The sequence below is a fragment of the Physeter macrocephalus genome, chromosome 9 (assembly GCF_002837175.3).
Source record: "Physeter macrocephalus isolate SW-GA chromosome 9, ASM283717v5, whole genome shotgun sequence".
NCBI lineage: Eukaryota > Metazoa > Chordata > Mammalia > Artiodactyla > Physeteridae > Physeter > Physeter macrocephalus.
Window position 1 is genome coordinate 57543935 of NC_041222.1, and position 25812 is coordinate 57569746.

The following is a 25812-nucleotide window of genomic DNA, read 5'->3' on the forward strand; positions in this document are numbered from 1 at the left end:
AGGGACATATATACACTACCAAATGTAAAACAGATAGCTAGTGGGAAGCAGCCGCACAGCACAGGGAGATCAGCTCGGGACTCTGTGTCCACCTAGCAGGGTGGGATAGGGAGGGTGGGAGGGAGACAGAAGAGGGAGGGGATATGGGGATATATGTATACATATAGCTGATTCACTTCGTTATACAGCAGAAAGTAACACACCATTGTAAAGCAATTATACTCCAATAAAGATGTTAAAAGAAAAGAGACAACAGGCGTAAAATGGAGTCATTTATGCTAAGCCCCACCAGGACTTAAAGCTAACCTAATTACAGTTCCAACCCTCTCCAAGAATGTGACCTATAACCAGCCAACCTGGAATTTCCTGAACAGCACTTGGAAATCCACTGATAGACCCCTTCCACTCCCCTTAGGAGGGCAACCTAGCCTAAAACAATGCATTCTTTGCTATTAATTTCCTCTGTCCCCTGCTTCTTCTCTGCCTTGAAAAACCTTTCCTTTCCTGCAGCCTGAAGGAGCTCCTTTCTATTGCTAGATGGGATGCTGCCCAATTCACAAAGAGTTTAATAAACACAATTAGATCTTCAGATTTAGTCAGTTGAACTTGTTATTTAACACATGTAAATTCTGTCCTGGTCTTCAATCGACTTCCCCCCTCCACTGTGGAAGAAGCTAGTTTTGCCTGAACTTGCACATTCATTTCAACATTCCTTTACTCCATATAAATTTGTGCTGTTTTGATATCTCCTTCAAATCTGTTTTAACATCTGCCTAGTTCTCTCCCTGATTAATGAGTTAAGTAAAATTTTTAACATCTGTTCATTTTTACATCTGTGTGAGTCATGATTTTACCCTTTTTTGAAACTCATGTTAATTATTTATGATTGATAGAAATTCTGCCCTTTAAAATGAGAGCCAGCTCTAAAATGTTTTGTGTAACAACGTTTAACAAGAAAATATGTCAGTAAGGAAATAAGCAGTACAATGATTCATTTCAAAGTGCTGAAAGTTGAATTTCTGTGCCACCATCCTCTCCATATTCATTTTTTAAGCAGGAAAACAAAAATCCCACTTCAGTTACTCATCTTCCAGAAGTGGGTTCTGAAGGTGCTGCAGGGAACCACCCACCCTCTGCCCCCAGGTCTTCTCATGGCTGGTTCCTTCTTGTTATTCAGATATCAGCTCAAAAAGCACCAACTCAAGACCTGCCTCGCTGACCTCAGCCCAACCTCTCTCATTGTTTTGTTTGCTCTATACCACTTATTACCATCCAAAATATCTTGTGCCTATATTTATGGACCTGTTTGTTTTTGGCTATCTTCCCTCTCAAGGATATAAATGCAAGGAGGTTGTTTTAGTCACTGCTTTGCCCCCAGGGCCTTTGGTTGTATCTAGAACATACTACAACCCCATAAGTATTGCTGAGTGGCCGGATGGGTTGGGGGGATAGAGCGCTGCTCTGGGAGACGCTCAGAAACAGAATTCCTTATGCCTGGGACCTGAAAGCATCTCTCCTCCAGGGTGGTGCTGAAAGGAGACAAGCTCTTGGAAAAGGGGTTAGCTGGAGAGCTCATTTTGTGATGGTTAATTTTATAAGGCAACTTGAATGGGCTAAGCGATGTCTAGATAGCTGGTACAACATTATTTTTGTGTCTGTGAGGGTGTTTCTGGAAGAGATTAGCCTTTGAATTGGTGAACTGAGTAAAGCAGATGGCCTTCCCCAATGTAGGTGGGCATCAGCCAATCCGCTGGGGGCCAGGATAGAACAAAAAGGCAGAGGAAGGGGGAATGCGTGATCTCTTCTCTATTTGAGCTGGGACATCTATCTTCTCCTCTCTTGTGCTTCTGGTTACCGGGCTGTCGGGCTTCAACTGAACTGCACCACTGGCTTTCCTGGTTCTGCAGCTTGCAGACAGGAGACCATGGAACTTCTCGGCTTTGATAATCACGTGAGCCAATTCCCATGACAAATCAATCTCTCTCTCTCTCTCTCTCTCTCTCTCTCTCTCTCTCGATATATCTCCTATTGGTCTTCTTTCTCTGAAGAACCCTAATACTAACACAGAATTGCTTTGCCCTTAAGTTTCTAGTGAATGAAGAGGTCAAATACGAATGCTAGGAGTTCACAAACTTCTCTCATGAAAATTTTTCACAAGTAAATTGCTTAATACCTTCCATATCAGTCCAGCTCCAAATTTTGTCAGTGTTAGCTCCTGAACATCTCTTGGATTTATCCTGTTTCACCTCCACTGCCTGCCAAGTTAGCTGTCCTTTGCTGCCTGGTGTCTACAGACACATTTCTCCCCCTACTTCCTCCCCCTACCTGGCCCCCCCAATCAAATCTCTACCTAGAATTCATTCAGCTAATATTTATGGAGCTCTAACTACACACCAGGCACTCTTCTAGGTGTTGGGAATACACACTGAGCAGACCCATAGGGTTCCCGGCTGTGGAAGAGCTGGGGGGAGGGGATGGCAGACTTAAAACAAGGAGACCAGTAACTAAGATCATCTCAGACTGGGATAAGTGGTCTGGGGAAGAAACTGGTTGGGGAAGGGGGGTGGGGTGAGGCCCAACATTAATGAGGATGCTCATAGAAAGCTCTTGAAAAGGGTGACATCCAAGTGCTGCAGAATGGAGGCCGCCACGACACTATATAGGTTGAGGGGAGAAGGGAGGTTCTAAGCTGGGAATGCGGTGAGCAAGGCAGGGAGTGGGAGGAAATGAGGACAGAAAGCAGGCAGAAAACAGAAACCACGGTGGCAGAGAAGATGGACTTTTTTGTTTTGTTTTGTTGTTTTTGTTTTAAATAGCAATGCTATTTTACTTTTTTTAATTAATTAATTTTTTTAACGTCTTTATTGGAGTATAATTGCTTTACAATGGTGTGTTAGTTTCTGCTGTGTAACCAAGTGAATCAGCTATATGTATACATATATCCCCTATCCCCTCCCTCTTGCATCTCCCTCCCTCCCACCCGAGAAGATGGACTTTATTCTAAGAACAAAAGGAAATTTTTAGCTCAGCAACCCCCACTCCCTTCCTCATCACCCCTTCCCTTCAACCATTCGGTTTTCCAGTGTTACCTCTCACCTGTTCTCTTAATTTCCACTTCCACCAGTTCTCTCAGAGTACAGCTCATCTTTTGTTACCAAGAAATGGGCTGAGAACAGATACCGGTCCCCTTGCCACAGAAACAGCCACCTCTGCATCTCAGCTGGCCACACTGGCACCTGGGTGGATGCACTTGCAAGCCCAGCTCAGAGGGAGAAACAGAAGTGGGCACTCAGCACCTCCAAACACAGTGAACTCAACCCTTCTAAGCATTTTACTAACCTGTGCACATGAAATTAAGAGCCCCTCCCCTCCAGAATACCAGTGCTGCCATGTGTTCCACAAAGAATGACCAAGAGAGCAAGTGGAATCTCAGCTAGGACTTCTCACACGTCTTGGGGTCAGCTGCTCTCTCCATTCCCGCTGCTGCCACATTAACTGAGACTATCACCACTTCAAGCCTGAATTCTGAAACAGTCTCCAAGAATGCCTTCGTATTACCAGCTGTGCTTAGGCGGCTCTCAAACTTTAGCGTGCATTCAACTCACCAGAGGGCTTGTGAAAACAATATCACTGGGCTTCCCTGGTGGCACAGTGGTTGAGAGTCCGCCTGCCGATGCAGGGGACGCGGGTTCGTGCCCCGGTCCGGGAAGATCCCACATGCCGCGGAGCGGCTGGGCCCGTGAGCCATGGCCGCTGAGCCTGCGCGTCCGGAGCCTGTGCTCCATGGGTTGGGGGGATAGAGCGCTGCTCTGGGAGACGCTCAGAAACAGAATTCCTTATGCCTGGGACCTGAAAGCATCTCTCCTCCAGGGTGGTGCTGAAAGGAGACAAGCTCTTGGAAAAGGGGTTAGCTGGAGAGCTCATTTTGTGATGGTTAATTTTATAAGGCAACTTGAATGGGCTAAGCGATGTCTAGATAGCTGGTACAACATTATTTTTGTGTCTGTGAGGGTGTTTCTGGAAGAGATTAGCCTTTGAATTGGTGAACTGAGTAAAGCAGATGGCCTTCCCCAATGTAGGTGGGCATCAGCCAATCCGCTGGGGGCCAGGATAGAACAAAAAGGCAGAGGAAGGGGGAATGCGTGATCTCTTCTCTATTTGAGCTGGGACATCTATCTTCTCCTCTCTTGTGCTTCTGGTTACCGGGCTGTCGGGCTTCAACTGAACTGCACCACTGGCTTTCCTGGTTCTGCAGCTTGCAGACAGGAGACCATGGAACTTCTCGGCTTTGATAATCACGTGAGCCAATTCCCATGACAAATCAATCTCTCTCTCTCTCTCTCTCTCTCTCTCTCTCTCTCGATATATCTCCTATTGGTCTTCTTTCTCTGAAGAACCCTAATACTAACACAGAATTGCTTTGCCCTTAAGTTTCTAGTGAATGAAGAGGTCAAATACGAATGCTAGGAGTTCACAAACTTCTCTCATGAAAATTTTTCACAAGTAAATTGCTTAATACCTTCCATATCAGTCCAGCTCCAAATTTTGTCAGTGTTAGCTCCTGAACATCTCTTGGATTTATCCTGTTTCACCTCCACTGCCTGCCAAGTTAGCTGTCCTTTGCTGCCTGGTGTCTACAGACACATTTCTCCCCCTACTTCCTCCCCCTACCTGGCCCCCCCAATCAAATCTCTACCTAGAATTCATTCAGCTAATATTTATGGAGCTCTAACTACACACCAGGCACTCTTCTAGGTGTTGGGAATACACACTGAGCAGACCCATAGGGTTCCCGGCTGTGGAAGAGCTGGGGGGAGGGGATGGCAGACTTAAAACAAGGAGACCAGTAACTAAGATCATCTCAGACTGGGATAAGTGGTCTGGGGAAGAAACTGGTTGGGGAAGGGGGGTGGGGTGAGGCCCAACATTAATGAGGATGCTCATAGAAAGCTCTTGAAAAGGGTGACATCCAAGTGCTGCAGAATGGAGGCCGCCACGACACTATATAGGTTGAGGGGAGAAGGGAGGTTCTAAGCTGGGAATGCGGTGAGCAAGGCAGGGAGTGGGAGGAAATGAGGACAGAAAGCAGGCAGAAAACAGAAACCACGGTGGCAGAGAAGATGGACTTTTTTGTTTTGTTTTGTTGTTTTTGTTTTAAATAGCAATGCTATTTTACTTTTTTTAATTAATTAATTTTTTTAACGTCTTTATTGGAGTATAATTGCTTTACAATGGTGTGTTAGTTTCTGCTGTGTAACCAAGTGAATCAGCTATATGTATACATATATCCCCTATCCCCTCCCTCTTGCATCTCCCTCCCTCCCACCCGAGAAGATGGACTTTATTCTAAGAACAAAAGGAAATTTTTAGCTCAGCAACCCCCACTCCCTTCCTCATCACCCCTTCCCTTCAACCATTCGGTTTTCCAGTGTTACCTCTCACCTGTTCTCTTAATTTCCACTTCCACCAGTTCTCTCAGAGTACAGCTCATCTTTTGTTACCAAGAAATGGGCTGAGAACAGATACCGGTCCCCTTGCCACAGAAACAGCCACCTCTGCATCTCAGCTGGCCACACTGGCACCTGGGTGGATGCACTTGCAAGCCCAGCTCAGAGGGAGAAACAGAAGTGGGCACTCAGCACCTCCAAACACAGTGAACTCAACCCTTCTAAGCATTTTACTAACCTGTGCACATGAAATTAAGAGCCCCTCCCCTCCAGAATACCAGTGCTGCCATGTGTTCCACAAAGAATGACCAAGAGAGCAAGTGGAATCTCAGCTAGGACTTCTCACACGTCTTGGGGTCAACACACAAAAAAAACAATATCACTAGGCCTCACCACCAGAGTTTCTGACTCGGTAGGCCTGGGGTGGGCTCAGCAAGCTCCCAGATAATACTAATTTTTCTGGACACCACCCTCAGACTATTCTGCCTAAAACAGATGTTCAATCACACTGCCCCCTTAGATCAAGGACCTAAAACGGCAGCCACACTTACCACATAAACACTTCTGCTCAGCCTCGTAACACCTGTCCAACCAGCCTAGAGTGATGAGTACGACTATTTAAAAACAGCCAAGGATCTCCAAGAGGCTCATCTTCGTGGCATCCTCCTCCTCAAGCCTGATGTGATAGAATGAAAATTCCTGGGCTGGCAATCAGAAGTCAACATTGCCATTCTCTAGTCTGTGACCTTCAGAAAGTCACTCCACCTCCCTGAGTCCACTGCCTCATCTTTGAAATGCCCTCCCATTTCACAATGTGTGCAGGAGAAACCAAGGTCATGGTTGCTACGAGGGTACTTGGTGAACTGTCAAGGCCTATGCAAACTAACAACCATGTATATATAATTCTCCAGAAGCTGTGAGTGCTCAGCCCTTCCCAGAGGGACTATACACTCATGGTCTCCATCTGTGGGAGCCCCACCCAGGTGCCTCTATTAATATATATCTTCAGTAAATATATATCTTTCTTCCTGTTTCTGAATTAGAAGATATGTTCGTCTAAAGGCAAAATGAGTTTTTTAGTCTTCTACTTTAAAAAGGATGGGCTTCCCTGGTGGCACAGTGGTTAAGAATCCACCTGCCAATGCAGGGGACACGGGTTCGAGCCCTTGTCCGGGAAGATCCCACGTGCTGCTGGAGCAACTAAGCTCGTGTGCCACAACTACTGAGCCTGTGCTCCAGGGCCCACGAGCCACACCTACTGACCCCGCGTGCTACAGCGACTGAAGCCTGTGCGCCTAGAGCCCATGCTCTGCAACAACAGAAGCCACCGCAATGAGAAGCCCGCACACCGCAATGAAGAGTAGCCCCTGCTCGCCACAACTAGAGAAAGCCCGCGTGCAGCAATGAAGACCCAACGCAGCCAAAAATAAATAAATAAATTTTAAAAATAAAATAAAATTAAGTAAATAAAAAGGAAAAATATCTAAAATAATAACTTGTTTATGTACTGAAGCAATTGTGGAACACAAGCCAAGTTAGCAATGATGACAGGGGGGAAAGAATAAAATGTCAATATGGAAGATAAAGGAGGAATAAATTATGTTCAGAACATCTGAAGCATTATTTGTTACAAAGTTTTTCTTATTAAAACCTTACTGGCTATAAGGGCAAACAGAAGTGAAAACGTAGCCCTTTGGAACATAAAGGTTATATTCCCTATAAGATAATCAACATGTCAGAATTTTATTATTTATGAAGATTTGAGGATGGGGGCAGGAGGGCAGGGAGAAGAGGGCCATTATGGATCAAGCCAGCAGCAGGAGACAGGAATTCTGGATTCTTTGCTAAGTGCATCCAGAAAAAGTTTCTACTCCATTCAAGAGCCCAGGAGCCCCTTTGCTTCAAGACCCTCCATCAAAAATTTCTTATTATGTACTAATTCCACTAAAACCGTGGTCCTAGATAACCAGAGCTCAGACTCGCAATGCCATTTTCAGTTATTTACCTGGAGATATTGTTTCCATCCTCTGAGAACTCACAATTTATACTGATGCTATGTTGGGTAGAGAGGTAACTGGTGACTTTTTTTCTCCTCTTTCTGTATTATTTAAACTCTGTTCATGTCACTTTTATGATGAAATTTTGATTTATAAAGATTTTAAAACATAAAAGTAGTGCTATAAAGAAAAAAGTCTCATCTCCACCAATTCCCAGCTCTGAAACCTTGAACAGCCCACCTTACCTCCCTAAGTTTCCTTTTCCTTATCTGTATGATGGGGAGAGTCAAGCCTGCTGTTACTGCTTTATAAGGTAGTTATAAAAATCAGGTATGCTCATGGAAATAAAAATATAAGCACTTATATATACTGAGGCATTAGTATAATTATCTAAGAGTGTCAAACTGCCCAGCCTCGCCTGATAAGAACCACATACACACTCATACTTTATGACCTGGCAAAGTTTCTCCACACTTTGCACATAATCTAATGACCCACTATTAACCCTATCTGCTTCATGAGAACTGGTGCTTAAAGACAGAGAGGGGATTTTTATGATTTGTGTTAAAATGAATAGAAGTCTAAAAAACCAACATATAATAATGCTGTACTCCTACGTTCCTTGCCTCTTTCACTTGATAAAGCAATTATTTAAAATAAGTGCACACCCAATCGAATAGTTAACACTTTTCAATTGTCCAAATGCATCTCTAATACAAACTTATTTTAAATCCACTTCTATGTAATAAAGGCTCAATAGTAATAGGTAAGCATTATGAATGTTGAGGGAGCTACCTAGGAAATTCACAGATGAGTTAGAAAGTTAACAGCTGTGAGGGAGGCATAGTTCCTCCCACGCCTCAGATTTCCCTGAGGTGGGCCTTGGCTGGATAACACTCCTGGACTCGCACCTCTGCATTCCCCTTCTAGGAGAGGAGTTACCTGATTGGGCATAAGTGACCTGGCCCCCTTCCTATAGGGAAAGTGGGCACATTATAATCTATACTCTCCGCAGTGCGGTGAGCTAAGAAGGGCAGGCTTTACCCCACAACCCTCACCATCCTCACCAGGGAAGCTTGCAGTATAACACCTGAAGTTCATTCAGAGGTGTGTCAAAAGCCCATTTCTCCAGGCATCTAATCTACATCCTCCAATATAGTCTTTAAGAATAATAAAGCTGAGAGTCTGATCTCTATTGATCTGACCACTTTACCGATATCTCAACTGGCTCTAGACTTAGGCCAAAAAGAGACAGTTCTTTCAAAGAAAGAACTAAACACTTAAGATTTATAGACACAGAATGGTAGCAGGGTCAGGGTTTACTCTTCAGAGACCTTTACCAACGTGTGCGGGAGGACTCAGGGTTCTTTCCCAGGCAAACCCAAGATCGCATCTGTACTCAAGAACTCCAGGCCAACATGCGTCAGGCCTATTGATTCAGCTGTGTGGAGCCCAGAGGTTCAGGAGCACGCACGGCTGGACAACCAGACTACAGAGACCCCCCCAGTACAACTCCTCATTAACTACCCAAGGGAGAGAAGGGACCCAATAAGTTCACAATCTATGGTAGGCTGTGTAGACTTTTAGGCAAGTCACTTAATCTCTCCAACTCTGTTCCCTCATCTATAAAAGGGATATGAGGATATGACAATATCTACTCAACAGGTATTAACATTGCTGTTACGAAGAGCAACAAAGAAGATATAAGGTCAGAATGCTCCTAAATGATGCATTTAAAGGAACAGGGAAATACTATTATTTTTTAAAAGAATAAAAGTGCCTAGTCTTTCCTCCTGAATCACATGCTCATCATTCAGAACCAAACAGGATAGCAGAGTTCTGATCAGGAGCCACCCCTATGTGCCACAGTGCTTCACGTCATGTTTATTTTAGTAGATCTGTTAACTAACAGCAAAGGTGCAGTTTTTTGTTTTAGTTTTTTTTTTTAATGAATTTATTTATTTATCTTTGGCTGAGTTGGGTCTTCGTTGCTGTGCACGGGCTTTCTCTAGTTGCAGCGAGCGGGGGCTACTCTTCGTTGCAGTGCACGGGCTTCTCATTGCGGTGGCTTCTCTTGTTGTGGAGCACGGGCTCTAGGTGTGCTGGCTTCAGTAGTTGAGGCTCATGGGCTCTAGAGCACAGGCTCAGTAGTTGTGGCGCGTGGGCTTAGTTGCTCCGCGGCATGTGGGATCTTCCCGGGCCAGGGCTCGAACCCGTGTCCCCTGCATTGGCAGGCAGATTCTTAACCACTGCACCACCAGGGAAGCCCAAGAGTGGAATTTTTAATCAATTGTTCCTAAACAGCACTTAGTCTACAAAACCAGAACATGGTACATCAAATTCCTTTAAATTACCTCTGCTTATTGCCTTTTCCTCCTATCCTGATTTATTAATAAATACAATTATAATAAGCTGCTCTTTAATAGCCCATTGGTATGGTAATAATTTAGCCTTGCCCAATCATCTCTAATAAAACTTATTTTGAAGCGGCTTCTTTTTAGCAAAGATTGCTAACTCCCCCTGGTTTTTCTTACTAGTGAATGTGCTGGTCAACCATAAACAACGAAGCAGAAGCTCCTTAGGGTAATGCCTAGTGAGTCAGAAAGAAGCAAGAAGAAAGTACAGCAAGAAGGTGAGATACACACAAAAACCCTGTCTCAGCTTTCCTGAACTCAGTCCAGAGGTTTCCTTCTTAAGCTAGGAAGGATTTTTCCAAGAGGAGATGATACACATGTCTTAATAGCATGGGAAATGTACCTAGTACCTAAGACAAAAAGGAGGTCAAAAAAAACTAGGTTGAACTCTATATAATAATGTCTGGGTTAACTATCCTGCATTCCTTTTTTCTTTCATTGTGGTAGCACACACATAATTAAAAAGTTACCATCTTAGGGGCTTCCCTGGTGGCGCAGTGGTTGAGAATCCGCCTGCTGATGCAGGCGACGCGGGTTCGTGCCCCGGTCTGGGAAGATCCCACATGCCGCGGAGCGGCTAGGCCCGTGAGCCATGGCCGCTGAGCCTGCGCGTCCGGAGCCTGTGCTCCGCAACAGGAGAGGCCACGACAGTGAGAGGCCCGCGTACCGCAAAAAAAAAAAAAAAAATTTACCATCTTAACCATTTTAAGTGTACAGTTTAGTAGTGTTAAGTATATGTACACTGTTGTGCAACTAACCCCCGGAATGTTTTCATCCTGCAAAACTGAAACCCTATACCCTTTAAACAGCAACTCCCTCTATGCTGCATTCTTGACTAAACAATCCAAGAGAGGGTCCCTCCTTCCTCTCACAAGCCTCTAGTCTAAATTTGCCCATAACCTTAATGATTTAGCCATTTGAAAATCTCTTCCTACTAAACAGTCTTTAGAACTCAGGCTTCTGGGTGACCAGAACTCCCTGCATAACTCTGGGATTAGCATATGCCAGCTTTCATCAGGTAATAATTAAAGCTACCAATGGTCTGTACCCATGCTGAGCTATGGTCTAGGCTTGATAAGTGAAGTATTAAAATGTCTGTAAATGGTTTGCTCTCCATTCCTTTAATCCTGAGATGCTATACCTCTGTTCTTCTTCCTGCTTTCGACAAGTTTCTCAAGTAGATCAAGAAGACAAAATATACTTTGTCTTAGAGATTTAAAAGTGGGCAACCTTGTCGTCATTCCATTTCCCACGGAAGGCCAAACAACATGTCTCTCAACTTAAAAAGATATGGTAAGAGGAGGAAATGATGGGAAGGCTCGGGGCCAGGGTGGAAAGTCTTTCCTCCTTTTTCCAAAAGTGACTTTAACACAATTGCTTCTGGGTGTCAACAGATATGAAGTGACGAACACAGAACTTAACAAATGTCTGCAACTTTGTCACTGGTGCCCTGTAAGGACACGGGCAATAACTCGAACTCAAAATATTTCAGAGTTTTGCAAGGCATTTCAGTTAGCCATGTACTGCTCTCCACATCAGGATCCTTACATGGAAAGATTCTTTCCTGGCTCTTTCAAGTTGAAGTATAATCAAAATAAACCATGGTTGTCGAAACACTTTGTAAGACTAAACAGATGAGAGGGATTACAACCAGGGAAGCAAATGGGTTCATCATTAAAGATGATCTGGCCAGGAAATGAGGAGATGGAGCATCAAGATGTAAATCAACCACTGCTTGGCTGAGGCACCTTGGGTATGTCACCTGCCATCCAGGATTGCTCGTTTGTGAAATAGTGACTAAACTACCTCCTTGACTGCCTCACAGCTTTGTGTGGAGGAGCAATACACCGGGTGTCAGTGGAGCAGTCACATGGGGAGTATACATTAGCTAGGGTGCTATTATACTCTATGCGGTCTAACTACCCACATACTTGCTCGAGTTTGAAGCATTGCTCAACTTTGCAGATGTCCTTCTGGGCTGCTTCATAATAAATTTACAAGTGCTTGTTTTTACAAATGCATTAGAAGACCCGTTGATTGAAAGGCAGAGTAGGAATTTTTATTGTTTCATTTTTTTAAAGAAAAATCTTAATTTTAATAATTTAATTTTAAAACGAAACCTACAAATGCTAATACTATACTTCTTACGTTTCCCTTCTGTTTCTTCCTTTATGTCTTTAACCTTCTCCTCTCTGCCCTCTTTCCAACTCAGAAAACGCACAAATCTCACTCATTTCTACTTAAAGTAAAACCAGCCAAAGAGATAACTTTCGATTTTGTTTTCTCTCCTGAACTTCTCCCACTCCTTCTCTTCATAGGCAAAAGCTTCAAAAAAGAGTTGACTCTCACTTTCCCTACTTCCCCTCCTCCCATTCATCTTCCACTGCAGGCTGGCTCCTGCCCCTTTAGCTTAGAGGGTTCCTTGAAACCCTCTAAGCTAAAGGTCTATGATGACCTAACTACAAAATACAAAGGATGCTTTCCAGCCTTTATCCACATAGACCTCTTTGCAACACCTGGCTCTGTTGACCTCATTCCAGAACTCACCCCTCCCCAATACCTTGCCCATCTTGCAGCTACCATCTCATTTAATCGTCCTGTCCCTCAAACCTCCATAACTCTGCATGAAATCATTCCATTAGCTGCTCCTTCAATGTCTGTGTTCATGGGGCTTCCTGCCTTCATTCTCTTCTCATTTGTTTTGCTCTCTCTTGGAAAGAGCACGTACAGTTCATGCCTTCAAAACTACACATATGCTGAAAATTCCCAGTCTACCGATACAGCCCAGAGCTCTCTCTGAATGCTATACCCTTAATTTATCACTGCTTTCAGTAATATTTTTTAAATTTATTTTATCCCAGCTTTCAAACTCAGCATTATATAAATGTTGATGCAGTGGTTACCTAGGAAACTATCAGATCAGTTAGAGGACAACTATGAGGGAGGAATACATATTTCTGAAGATAGCTCAGATTTCCATGAGCAGAGACATATGAAATTAAAAATTAATATGGAAAATAAACGCCTTCAGATCCTGAGAAGTTATTTTCAACTTCATCTCCATTCCTCAATCCTTATAAATATTGCACCCCTTCCTTATATTGTGAGGGTTGAGTCCTAAGACAAACTGCCAAGCCCATGAGTATTGTGAACATACTCAAATGTAGCTGAAATTTCAAATGCAAAATCTAAAATGCCGAAGACGTGCTGTATAATTTAAAGTTTAATAAACCCGTAGGGATAAATGGAAAGCACTTTTTCATGGTATAAAATAAAGCTTTAACAGAGTTGCCTTAATAACCGAGAAAGGAACAACTTATATATTCAAAAAGTGACAACTGGCTAAAATAATTCTAAAATGGGTGGAAAGGAACAGTACTTAGCAATCAAATATGATATTATAAAACATACTCAGTGGAAAGGAAAAATGTCACGATATATTATGCTTTGAAAAGTGGGTTACCAAAGAGTAAAATTAATATGATCCCAATTTAGAAAAAAAATTAATATCTCTATATATGAAGAGAAAAAGAAAGAATACACACCCAAAAAACAGTTATGGTGATGGTAATACATATTCTATCTCTCCTTTGTGCTTTTGTATATTTCCTGAATTTTCTACGACAAATGCTTCTTAAATGCACTTTTAAGCCAAGGTTACAAGAAGAATACAATTAGAAAAACAATCACAATACAATGTTCAATGAAAAAGGTATGACTACATCTATATCAAGGAGCACATGCCTAGAGAAAAGACTGGAATGAAATATACCAAAATTCTAACAGTCCATGTTAAAGTGCTCATAATTCTTCTTTCCTCCATCCTCCCTGATGCTTGGCAATATGGTTACATTATTTCATAATAAAATAAATGGTTAAAATTTTATAAGATTAAAAAAAGGCTCAAGAGGGAGTTGTACCCCAAGAGTTGAATTTGGTTTTGTTTCTGCTTTTATGTAACAAGGTCACCTACTCACTAAATCCCTTAGGAGCTCCGAGACTCCTTCCCTAATTTGTAAAATGGGCACTACACCTGCCCAGGCCTCTCCCCACCCTACCCATTAGTAAAACACAAAGCCCTATCATAACATCAACACTGCAATTTACCCAAGGGTTGGACTGCTCTCCCCAGTCCCCCAGGAATACCCGCCCCCGCCCCCCCACCCTTCCTGACCTTTTCACAATAGATGTTCGGTGCTGTCCGGATGCCTGCTTTGTATCAAATGATGAGAAGTGTTGGCTGCTTGTTGCCATATCTGCGGGAGAAGGCCTGTTAATAAAAAGGCAGTGAGGTTGTTACTTCTTTGTCTTACAGGAAAAGTCTACATAGATTAAAGTATACAACACAAGTCCTTCAATTATTTATATTATCTCACTTCCATTTCTTATCAGTTTTGAAAATCAAATAGCAGAATCCACTCAGTTACATGGTGAATATTCCTGAAATACAGCCCCAGTAAAATAAACTTATTTTTCTTTATATTCCAGTACACAAAAAAGAAATTAATGAAATCACCCCCCAAAACTCTCCACCCAAAGATAACACTGTAGCTTGTATATATCCTTCCAAATCTTTTCCCAAGTAAATCTATCTATCTGTCTATATTTTTCTTAATTGAAATGGAATATTACTGTAGGAGAGGAAAAAAGTTTTCGTCAGCCCTCTTAGGGTCCCCAGCTGGGTCTGGAAATTAAACTGACAATGACAGATCAACAAGAGAAAAGCACACAAATTTAACTGAATGGTTACATGTACGTGAGAGCCTTCATAGGAGAATGAAGACCCAAAGAAGTGAGCAGAGCAGAAATCTTTTATACCTTTCTGACAAAGAAACAATACATTTGTCAAGAATTGGCAAAACAAATGGTGAAGGCCTAGGGGTAAATGGGGAAGGAATAACTTGGAATAAATAGGGTTAATTTAACAAGATTTGTCTGCAGACTCTCTGAGCTGTACGATTCTGTCTCCAGTAAAAACAGAATTTATGTCCTACCTTGAGGCAGAAAGAGGGAACTTTTTCAGGGTTTACTGCTTCTTAATTGCCTTCAGCTCAAAATGATTTTTATGTCAAAGAGGCATACGTATTTTGGAATAACATATTCTGGTTTCCTTCATTATATGCTTAATTTACCCTGAATCTTTTCTTCTCAACAAATACAGAGTTGCTCTATCACAGTTAGTGTCCACATAGCAGTCTACTGAATAGAGGTAACAAAATTTGTTGCCTATCCCTCATTTTGAGGCATGCTAGTTGCTCCCAATGTTTGGCAATTATCAATACAAACAATACTGCAATAAGCCCCTTTACTCACTTGCCTGATTATTTCCTAAGGATAAATTCTGGAGTGAAAGGGCAAGTATTTTGTAAAATATCTTATGTTTTAAAAACTGACTTGTTTCCCATTATATATTTATTCCACAGAATGCCGAGGTAACATAGAGGAGCTGGAGACCAATCTGGTTTGCAGAATCTTAGGCCACATTTTGACCTGGATCTACCTCACAGACACATGCGGAGGCAAGCCTACTGCAAAGAAGGAAATTTCCATAGAGCTTAAGAATAAGCCCTGCCCTGTATATAACAGAATCATCAAGCTCCCATTGACGATTCACCTTAACTGTCCACAAGCCATAGAGAAGAGAGGAAAGGGTTATTGACCATCCCTTTAGGAAAGCTTTTTTTTTTTTTAATTCTAAGATGTCAATGCCCTTATTGTACATTAAGTGGAGTTTGATTATATTCTACCTTCAGACTTCCCAATACCCGGTAATACTTTATATTCAACATTCATCTTTTCTTGAACATGTCAAGTTTCCTAAATTTCATACATCAGGTTAGGGGAAAATCAAGGTTCTCTTCACAAGGGTGGTTGGGTGTGGGTGATGGGAGAAAAGAAAACGCCACGGATAAGTGGAAATGTAGCTTGAAGGCACGTTATTTTCCATCACAAGAACTTCTTACCAGGAGAATGGAGAAAGCCCTAAGCACTTAGGTAAACCAGACTCCAGGGTACTGACTGACATCTCAGTTTACAAGCAGGGAAAGAGGAACAGATAGATTCAAAGGGCTGTCTAGCCTTTTGGACCATTCTTGCCTATCTGTTCCCTTACAGATTCATTTATAAGGGCTAGAAAAACATGTTCTCTGAAATGTATATAAAAATGTCCCCATTTCTCATCTGCCTTATCTTTAATTTTAAAATTCTCCCCAATATTGGAATTTTTATATAATCAAAATTAATCATTTCCCTTTAATATTTCTGATTTTGAGGGCACACTTAGGAAAACCTCCCCTCCACAAAGATTATATAACATAATTTTACCATGCTGCTTATTTTTTTAATATTTAATGTGTTGATCCATTTATAATTCAAGTATATGGTACAAGATAGTGCTGTGCATTTTTCTTAATCTTTTGCCATTTTTCCCAAGATGATTTTTTAAAAAGTCTGTATCTTTACCCCAATGATTTGACATACCATATATATAAAACACTGAATTAAGTTCTGCTAAAATCAAGTCTGTTGTGTCAGGTAAATGTTGCATGTTTCAAAGCTACAATTATAGCATCTTTACCAGGCAGAAAACACTTAAATTTAGCAGAACTTAATAATTATTAATAAAACAATACTAGATTTTTTTCATTTTTCTGGGGTACAAAAGTTTTGTTTTTTATGCTTTTATATTCATGTACATGAAGTCCCAGAAATTCTACAGTATTTTAAAATTCATATTAGTATCACAATAAGTACATCATGCTACAAACTGATTTTTTTATTCAGTTTTCTTTTATAGACCTAATTCACTCACTTACTAGATAGTAAACTACTATCTAGTATTTTATCAAGAACCTATTTTCCCCTTTTTTATGAGAAATGCTTAAATACATGGAGAAAATAATCTAACACACAAGTATATCTAGAATCCACTTTTGTGTACAGTGTGATCTAAATTTAATTGTTTCCCCTATGGATAGGTAATTATCCCAACAGCAATGAATAACTCATCCTTCAGCTACTTAGTAGCTTTGAAAAAAGATCACATGCCCACTCAATGCCATCTTGGAGCATTGTCTAACAGGCCCATCCAAGGAATATTTCATTCTATAAGGGATATATCCTTGTTTGACTTGCTATTTTCTATTGATTAAGGTCTATATTCTATAAAATAATATGTTAACTTGCAGATTTTTTTTTGTCTGGTACATATGCAAATAATTTGGTACGGTTATGGTTTTATTGCCTTGTAGGAGATTAACCAGTTTTGTATATAACAAATCTTATTCCAACATTCTTTCTTCAATTCCCCAAATGCTCTTGGAACAGTTTCACCATCTTGATGATTTCTTCATTGATAAGTAAATGTTTGACATGCGTTCACGCAAAAATTATCACACTCCGACATAATGAATGACGGTGTTATCTCTAACCCAGGGCAGGTTTCCATACATGTACAGGGCAGTTTCAGGCATTCTTTTGATCCATTCACTTATTTTCCTCTGCCTGCACCATTCACACAACTTTCATTAGCTTGGCTTTATTAGATCCTATATGACAATGGGCAAGCCCTCTACTTTATTAAATGCTCTTTGGGGGAGGGGGGTGTCTGGGACTGCTATTGCAACTTCATTCTTATTTACAAATTTTAAAATCAGTTATTGTAAAGTTCCAAGAAAAGTCCTGTTGAGGTTTTGAGCGGGACTTCATTACATTTTCAGAGATTTTGCAGAGAATTGTAAACTTTACAATATTATATTTTTCACATCTATACACATTATTCAGGTCTTCTCTTACTTCCTTCAATAAAGGAAGGAAATATACATAAAACACTGCACTGAGGCACGTGTACCCTTGCAAAGACGCCATGCTAAATGTTCCTTATATTGCTTTAGTTTTAGAATGTGTACCAACAAAGCAAGCACAGTTAGTAAAATTTTAAATGAAAAAAATGACTTGTCTGTTCCACTTCTGAGCATAACCTAGACGTTAAACTCAGATGTCAGGAAAAAAATGTATTTTTAGCTACAGAAAAATATTGTTATGGGTTTATAGAGGCTAAGAAAAACAGTACATCATATTTCATTTACAGGTATAGGTATGCTAGAAAATGTGTCCTTATTTTGCCCTGATTTTACTGCTTTAATTTCTGTAAGTTTTTAAACAGCTTTATTGATACATTATTCACAGACCATACAATTCACTCATTTAAATTATACAGTCAGTGGTTTTTAATATTCATAGACAGTATGTCACTTTCACCACAATCTAATTTTACATTTTGTCACCCAAAAGATACTCTATATCCATCCACCAGCAATCGCTCCGCATGTCCCTCCACCTCTAGCCCTAAGGAACCACTAATTTACTTCCTGTATGTACAGATTTGCCTATTCTGGATGTTTTATATTAATGAAATTATATAATATGTGGTCTTTCATGATTGGTTTTTTTCACTTAGCATAATGTTTTCAAGAGTCATTTGAGCTGTTGCATGTATCAATACTTCATTACTTTTTACTGCCAAATAATAATCCATTGCATAGATATAACACACTTCATTTGTCATTTCATTAGTTTATGGGTATATGGGTTATTTCCACTTTTTGGTTATTATGAATAATGCTGCTATTAATATTCATGTACAAGTTCTTGTGTGGACATATACTTCATTTCTCTTGCTATATAACTAGGAGTGGAAATGCCGAATCCTATGGTAACTCTATGTTTGACGTTTTGAAGAGCTGCCAGACCATTTTCCAAAGTGACTGTGTGATTTTACATTCCCACCAGTAATGTATGAAAGTTTCAGTTTCTCCACATGTCGGACAACACGTGTTACTGTCCATCTTCAGGGGTGTGATGGTATCTTATTGTGGTTTTGATTTGCATTTGTCTAATGACTGGTACCGAGTATCTGCTTAGCTACATATTAACCATTTGTATGTCTTCTTTGGAAAAATGCCTGTTCAGGTTCTTTGGCCATTTTTTAATTGGGTTACTTGCCTTTTTATTATCGAGTTTCATACCGCTCTAATTTTTAATCACTAGGTAAAACTATTCTCAGATGAAAAGCTTACAGCTTCATTTTTTATACTTTTTCTCTCATTCAAATCATAGTTAGCAGAATCAATTCAAATTTAATTTCCCCCAATAAATCCGATACAATGAACTATGTTACTGCATGATGAAATACAAGCTAGCCCATTTAAAAAAGAAAAAAATGAAATAAAATTTCAAAAATTAATAAAAAGACACTTTATATCTTTGAGGTTTTTTCATCAAAGTTAAAATCTCTCTTTAGGGGATGAGAGAAATGCATGAAGAAAGACCAGTGGGTGCGCTCCAGGAGGCACCATTATGAAACCTACAGTCGGAATGGCGCCCACTGGAGCTATGACACAGGACTCCGGGGCGCCACCGACAGATTTCCAGGAAACCTACTGCTTCATATTACTGCCCATATGACCAACCTGTCTTTCTTACCAAAGAAAACTGCTCATCAGACCAAATTCTGTCCCATGGATGATGTTTTCAAATAGCCATTCTCATGGCCAATGATCAGAGGAAAAAGGGAGGTGCTACTCCTACTGCTGGGAGAGCAGAACAGCCCAGAAATTACCAGGCACTCCCCAAATACATGTTACTGTCAACTTCACCCCGTCGCCTGCTATCCTGTCAGAATCAAAGGAAAGGGGCTTCCCCGGTGGCGCAGTGGTTAAGAATCCACCTGCCAACGCAGGGGACACGGGTTCAAGCCCTGGTCCGGGAAGATCCCACATGCCACAGAGCAACTGAGCCCGTGCGCCGCAACTACTGAGCCTGCACTCTAGAGCCCGCAAGCCACAACTACTGAGCCTGCGACCCACAACTACTGAGCCTGCGGGCCACAACTACTGGAGCCCGTGTGCCTAGAGCCCGTGCTCCACAACAAGAGATGCCACCGCAATGAGAAGCCCGTGCACCGCAACGAAGAGTAGCCCCCGCGCGCCGCAACTAGAAAAAGCCCACGCGCAGCAACAAAGACCCAAGGCAGCCAAAAATAAATAAATTAAAAATAAATAAATTTTAAAAAAGAATCAAAGGAAAGAAATTTCAACATTTTTTTTTTTGTGCCATACTAGTCCTATCCTTTAGAGGGAAGATCTAAAAGGCTGAAAAAGGCCAAAGGGCAAGCACCAACACAGGATATAATTATTCTATTAGGTGAGATACTAGTGAATTTATAAACTAGATAAACTACCCCTAAAAAATTCTTGCTTAGACTTATTAAAAAAGGCTTCCTCGATCAAAATTATAAACCTTCATATTATCTGAAGGACTTGGGTGGTTTTTACATTCTTTGTGCTTTTCCATAAAAGGAAGAGCTCAAGGAGGTGGAGAAACTTAACTTGGAAGAAAGAAGAGTTAGAGGAAAGCAGAGAAAAAGAACGAATACGAGAGCTATCTCCAGACACTTCCCTCCCTTGTTCACTTGGAAGGTTCCAATTCATCCTTCTAGATCAGCTTCTCTGGAGCTGTATCCTACTCCCAAATGATTCAGAAAAATACATAATAGTGAGTATACAGACAGAGAATAATACACAAATGTGGCAAAATGTTAAAAAGGGATTCAGGGTATAGAGAAGTTCTCTGTATTATTCTCATAACTTTACTCTAAGTATGGAGTTACTGCAAAATAAGATGTTTTTAAAAGACAGCTCCTGTAGCAAAGGGCAGAGAACAGGGATTAAATAGGAGTGGCCACTAGGCCTCCGGCGCCTGTGGACCAGCCAACACCAGTGGAGAATACCAAGCCCTTGGGGTCATGGGCACACCAACAGGTCCAGCCATCACAGGTGCTTCGGGAGCAGAGGCAGCAAGGACAGAGGTCACTGCAAAAATAGCCGATGAGACGTCAACCAGAGTGCAACACCCAGACGAGGGCTCCATCCCTGTGTCACTTCCTCCTGCTCCCAGAGGCCATCTGGGAAGGAGGAGAGGGAGGGGGAACTTTTGAGAAGGGAGATGTCAGCCCGATGCAGAGTTTAAGTTTTTACTTGCCTGGACGTTTACCTCTCCTACTCCCCCAAGAAAATCTGAGTCCCTCTGAAAGAGGCTGTCTGAACTGTGAACAGATGATGTCATCTTTAATTGACAACTTAATGGGTTTTTTCCCATCCTCAAGGGAGATGAGAGTTCCAGGGCAAAGTGAGGACAGGTGAAAAGAATAAAAGTTCATTTTTGGATAAATGAGAAAGCATGCCCAGACCCTACTCACTAAGAAAATGGAGGGTGGGACTTACTGTCTCTTTAGAAAAAAGAAAGTACCCCAATAGATGCTGTTTTTCTTGCCCAGAGCCACAGCAAATCACTGACAGAGTTGGAAACTAAAATCAGAGCCTGTATCTTTTCAGCTTCTTTCCTTAGGCAAAGCAAACTGTACTCCACGTTATTTAAAACAAGTAACAATAGAATGTTAGTTGGCAAGAGATATACACAGCACCTGTTTCATTTTGCTGGGTTTTTTTTTTACTGATTTTTTTTAAATTTAAAAGAAAATCCCTTCCCTACTGGAAGGTTCTCTTATTTCTAGTGGAAAACTTCTACCTAATCTTTTAATTATCCTTCTTCAGTTCCCTACTGTAGTGCAAATTAGAAGAAAGCATGCTGCTACACAGGCAGAATGCTGGATTCTACCCTAGCTGTGCAAGCAGTGTGCCTATGGACCAATCACTCACCTCTGCCAGGGGCTGGGGGTGGGGTGAGTAGGGAGCAGGGAGGCTACTGTTTAACGTGTGTAGAGTTTCTGTTTTGCAACATGAAAAGAGTTACGGAGGTGAATGGTGGTGATGGTTGCACCACATTATGAATGTATTTATTAATACTACTGCAGTGGTGGTTATGATGGTTAAAGTTTATGTTACATGTATTTTACAACAATAAAAACAAAAATGGGGGACTTCCCTGGTGGCACAGCGGTTAAGAATCCACCTGCCAATGCAGGCGACATGGGTTCGAGCCGTGGTCCGGGAAGATCCCACATGCCACGGAGCAACTAATTCCGTGTGCCACAACTACTGAGCCTGCACTCTAGAGCCTGTGAGCCGCAACTACTGAAGCCCATGCACCTAGAGTCCGTGCTCCACAATGAGAAGCTACAAAGTGAGTATACAGACAGAGAATAATACACAAATGTGGCAAAATGTTAAAAAGGGATTCAGGGTATAGAGAAGTTCTCTGTATTATTCTCATAACTTTACTCTAAGTATGGAGTTACTGCAAAATAAGATGTTTTTAAAAGACAGCTCCTGTAGCAAAGGGCAGAGAACAGGGATTAAATAGGAGTGGCCACTAGGCCTCCGGCGCCTGTGGACCAGCCAACACCAGTGGAGAATACCAAGCCCTTGGGGTCATGGGCACACCAACAGGTCCAGCCATCACAGGTGCTTCGGGAGCAGAGGCAGCAAGGACAGAGGTCACTGCAAAAATAGCCGATGAGACGTCAACCAGAGTGCAACACCCAGACGAGGGCTCCATCCCTGTGTCACTTCCTCCTGCCCCCAGAGGCCATCTGGGAAGGAGGAGAGGGAGGGGGAACTTTTGAGAAGGGAGATGTCAGCCCGATGCAGAGTTTAAGTTTTTACTTGCCTGGACGTTTACCTCTCCTACTCCCCCAAGAAAATCTGAGTCCCTCTGAAAGAGGCTGTCTGAACTGTGAACAGATGATGTCATCTTTAATTGACAACTTAATGGGTTTTTTCCCATCCTCAAGGGAGATGAGAGTTCCAGGGCAAAGTGAGGACAGGTGAAAAGAATAAAAGTTCATTTTTGGATAAATGAGAAAGCATGCCCAGACCCTACTCACTAAGAAAATGGAGGGTGGGACTTACTGTCTCTTTAGAAAAAAGAAAGTACCCCAATAGATGCTGTTTTTCTTGCCCAGAGCCACAGCAAATCACTGACAGAGTTGGAAACTAAAATCAGAGCCTGTATCTTTTCAGCTTCTTTCCTTAGGCAAAGCAAACTGTACTCCACGTTATTTAAAACAAGTAACAATAGAATGTTAGTTGGCAAGAGATATACACAGCACCTGTTTCATTTTGCTGGGTTTTTTTTTTACTGATTTTTTTTAAATTTAAAAGAAAATCCCTTCCCTACTGGAAGGTTCTCTTATTTCTAGTGGAAAACTTCTACCTAATCTTTTAATTATCCTTCTTCAGTTCCCTACTGTAGTGCAAATTAGAAGAAAGCATGCTGCTACACAGGCAGAATGCTGGATTCTACCCTAGCTGTGCAAGCAGTGTGCCTATGGACCAATCACTCACCTCTGCCAGGGGCTGGGGGTGGGGTGAGTAGGGAGCAGGGAGGCTACTGTTTAACGTGTGTAGAGTTTCCGTTTTGCAACATGAAAAGAGTTACGGAGGTGAATGGTGGTGATGGTTGCACCACATTATGAATGTATTTATTAATACTACTGCAGTGGTGGTTATGATGGTTAAAGTTTATGTTACATGTATTTTACAACAATAAAAACAAAAATGGGGGACTTCCCTGGTGGCACAGTGGTTAAGAATCCACCTGCCAATGCAGGCGACATGGGTTCGAGCCGTGGTCCGGGAAGATCCCACATGCCACGGAGCAACTAATTCCGTGTGCCACAACTACTGAGCCTGTGTGCCACAACTACTGTAGCCCGTGTGCCTAGAGCCTGTGCTCCACAGCACGAGAAGCCACTGCAATGAGAAGCCCACGCATTGCAGCGAAGAGTAGCCCCCATTCACCACAACTAGAGAAAGCCTGTGCACAGCAACGAAGACCCAACGCAGCCATAAATAAATAAATAAATAAATTTATTTAAGAAAAAAAAAAATGGGGGAAAAAGCAGCACACACACAAAAGCCAGAAGAGGGCTAACAAGAGCAAATGGAGGTTTTCAGCATAAAACTGAATGGGGGTAACTGTTTATCATTTCTTTTAAAACACCACCTAAAACAAAGATTAGCAAAAAAAGAAATTTGTAAAAAGCAATGGTGAAAACAAGCTTTCCTTTCATTTGTCTCATGGTCCATGAGAGAAAGAAAAATTAAGGCTACCCAAAAGTTTTCCAGGCTAGATAATGTGTCTCTCCTCTGGGTTCCATGGTCAGAATTTAAAACTCATCATGGTATGATGAATGGTCTACTTTTCAGTTGCTGTGAGTAGTTTACAAGCTTTTTAAGGACAGGGACTCTCTTAGCACAGAGAAGCTCAATACGTTTTGGTTGAATTAATGACATTTGTATTTATTCTATATATATTAGTACCCTTGTGCCAAACACAATATCAATACTTGGCATTTTATGTCACCTATGTAGATCACGTAAAGTACCCATGAATATCATGGAGTCCTCATTCACAACAAGCAGCTATCAGTAAATATTACGGCTTCCCCCACAAACATCTATTAGAGGAGACAAGCAAAACACAAGGGGAAACATACAAATACTCAGGTAATTAAGCGCCAAAGTTTAATTTTCTTTAGCTCTTCAATGTGTGGCTGTTTTCATAGTGGTGTACTGTATATATTCACATTCAGCCTGTGGTACCAAATGGGCACATAAAATGGTTTTGTTATACAGGGATGATATTGCCTTTAAAAGTAGCTAATATTAAAGATGGGTGATGGCACATAATGCTGTATATTAAGGCCCAGTTTGCTAGCTCATGGCAAGGCTCAAATTCTGCCCCACCCACTAAGCTAAGAAGATAATGACTACAGCCGCAAACCACAAGAGAAAGTCAAGTCTGGGTCCCACACTTCCCTGGTTTCTAAAATATAGTCACCTGTAATGACCTGAAATAAGATATTCTATAACCCACTAATCTAAAACGATCACCAAAGAAATCCATTCATACCACTTGAATGGTCACTAAAGACTTCCCACACCAGGTATTCCCTGGTAGCACAGTGGTTAAGAATCTGCCTGCCAGTGCAAGGGGCACAGGTTCGAGCCGTGGTCCGGGAAGATCCCACAGGCCACGGAGCAACAAAGCCCGTGCGCCACAACTACCGAGCCTGTGCTCTAGAGCCCGTGAGCCACAACTACTGAGCCCGCGTGCCTAGAGCCCGTGCTCCACAACAAGAGAAGCCACTGCAATGAGAAGCCCACGCAACGCACCAAAGAGTAGCCCCTGCTTGCGGCAACTAGAGAAAGCCTCGTGCAGCAGCCAAAAATAAATAAATAAATTTTTTTAAAAAAGACTCTCCACACCTGTGAACTGATAAACTATCAAAAGAAAAACAAGCTATGCATGAAATTCATGTCAAACTCATGTTCGTATAATCTGCCCATAGATGCAGTCCTGCCCTTTCTAAAATGAGCCAAAGACGTACGTGTAAATTTTGTGTTGAAAAGTAGAAAGCAAGTCAAAACGATAGGAAGATCTCTGAGCATGAGGTCAAAAAACCTATAAGCATTTTTCATATGCAGAGGGCACTGCGACTTTATTAAAAAAGGGAGGGGGCTGCCTACATTCCCCCAATCAACCCATGGCTAAGAGACACAATACAACAGCCTGTAGGAGCACAGATCAGCCAACTTTTAGCACCATGGAGTCACAGTCAGCACTTTGAATGACTTTGGACAACTGATTTAACATTTTCCCACCTCGTTTTCCTTCTCTGTAAAAGGGGAGATCAATTAACACGGTTGTCATTTAAGATACAAAGACAGACTTTCCGTGGGTACCGGGACCTGACACAGAAGACATTTTTAAAAGAATCTAATCCATTTCTTCTCCACTAAGATATGAAAACGATGACACAGCAAAAAGCTGCTAAACCTCCCCCCTCACTGCTTTGTTCAGGAAACCACACAGAGCTTCAAAATCCCTTATCTCATGACAGGCCTCAGAGACTTCTGCTAATCAAATGAGAGATTTGATGCAAAAAAATGGGAGATTAGGGGGCTTCCCTGGTGGCGCAGTGGTTTAGAG

The 25812-nt window shown here is 41.7% G+C and overlaps 1 protein-coding gene across 3 annotated transcripts in view; it reads right to left on the bottom strand.

Annotated features, from left to right (window-relative positions):
* Nucleotides 1-25812, bottom strand: part of TTC39B (tetratricopeptide repeat domain 39B) — a 137764-nt gene that overhangs the window by 59192 nt on the left and 52760 nt on the right. For all 3 annotated transcript variants that reach the window (XM_024126748.3, XM_055087213.1, XM_007114712.4), the window contains exon 3: nt 14033-14128. In XM_024126748.3, coding sequence (XP_023982516.1) covers nt 14033-14128 — 96 coding nt within the window. The remainder of the gene's footprint in view (nt 1-14032; nt 14129-25812) is intronic.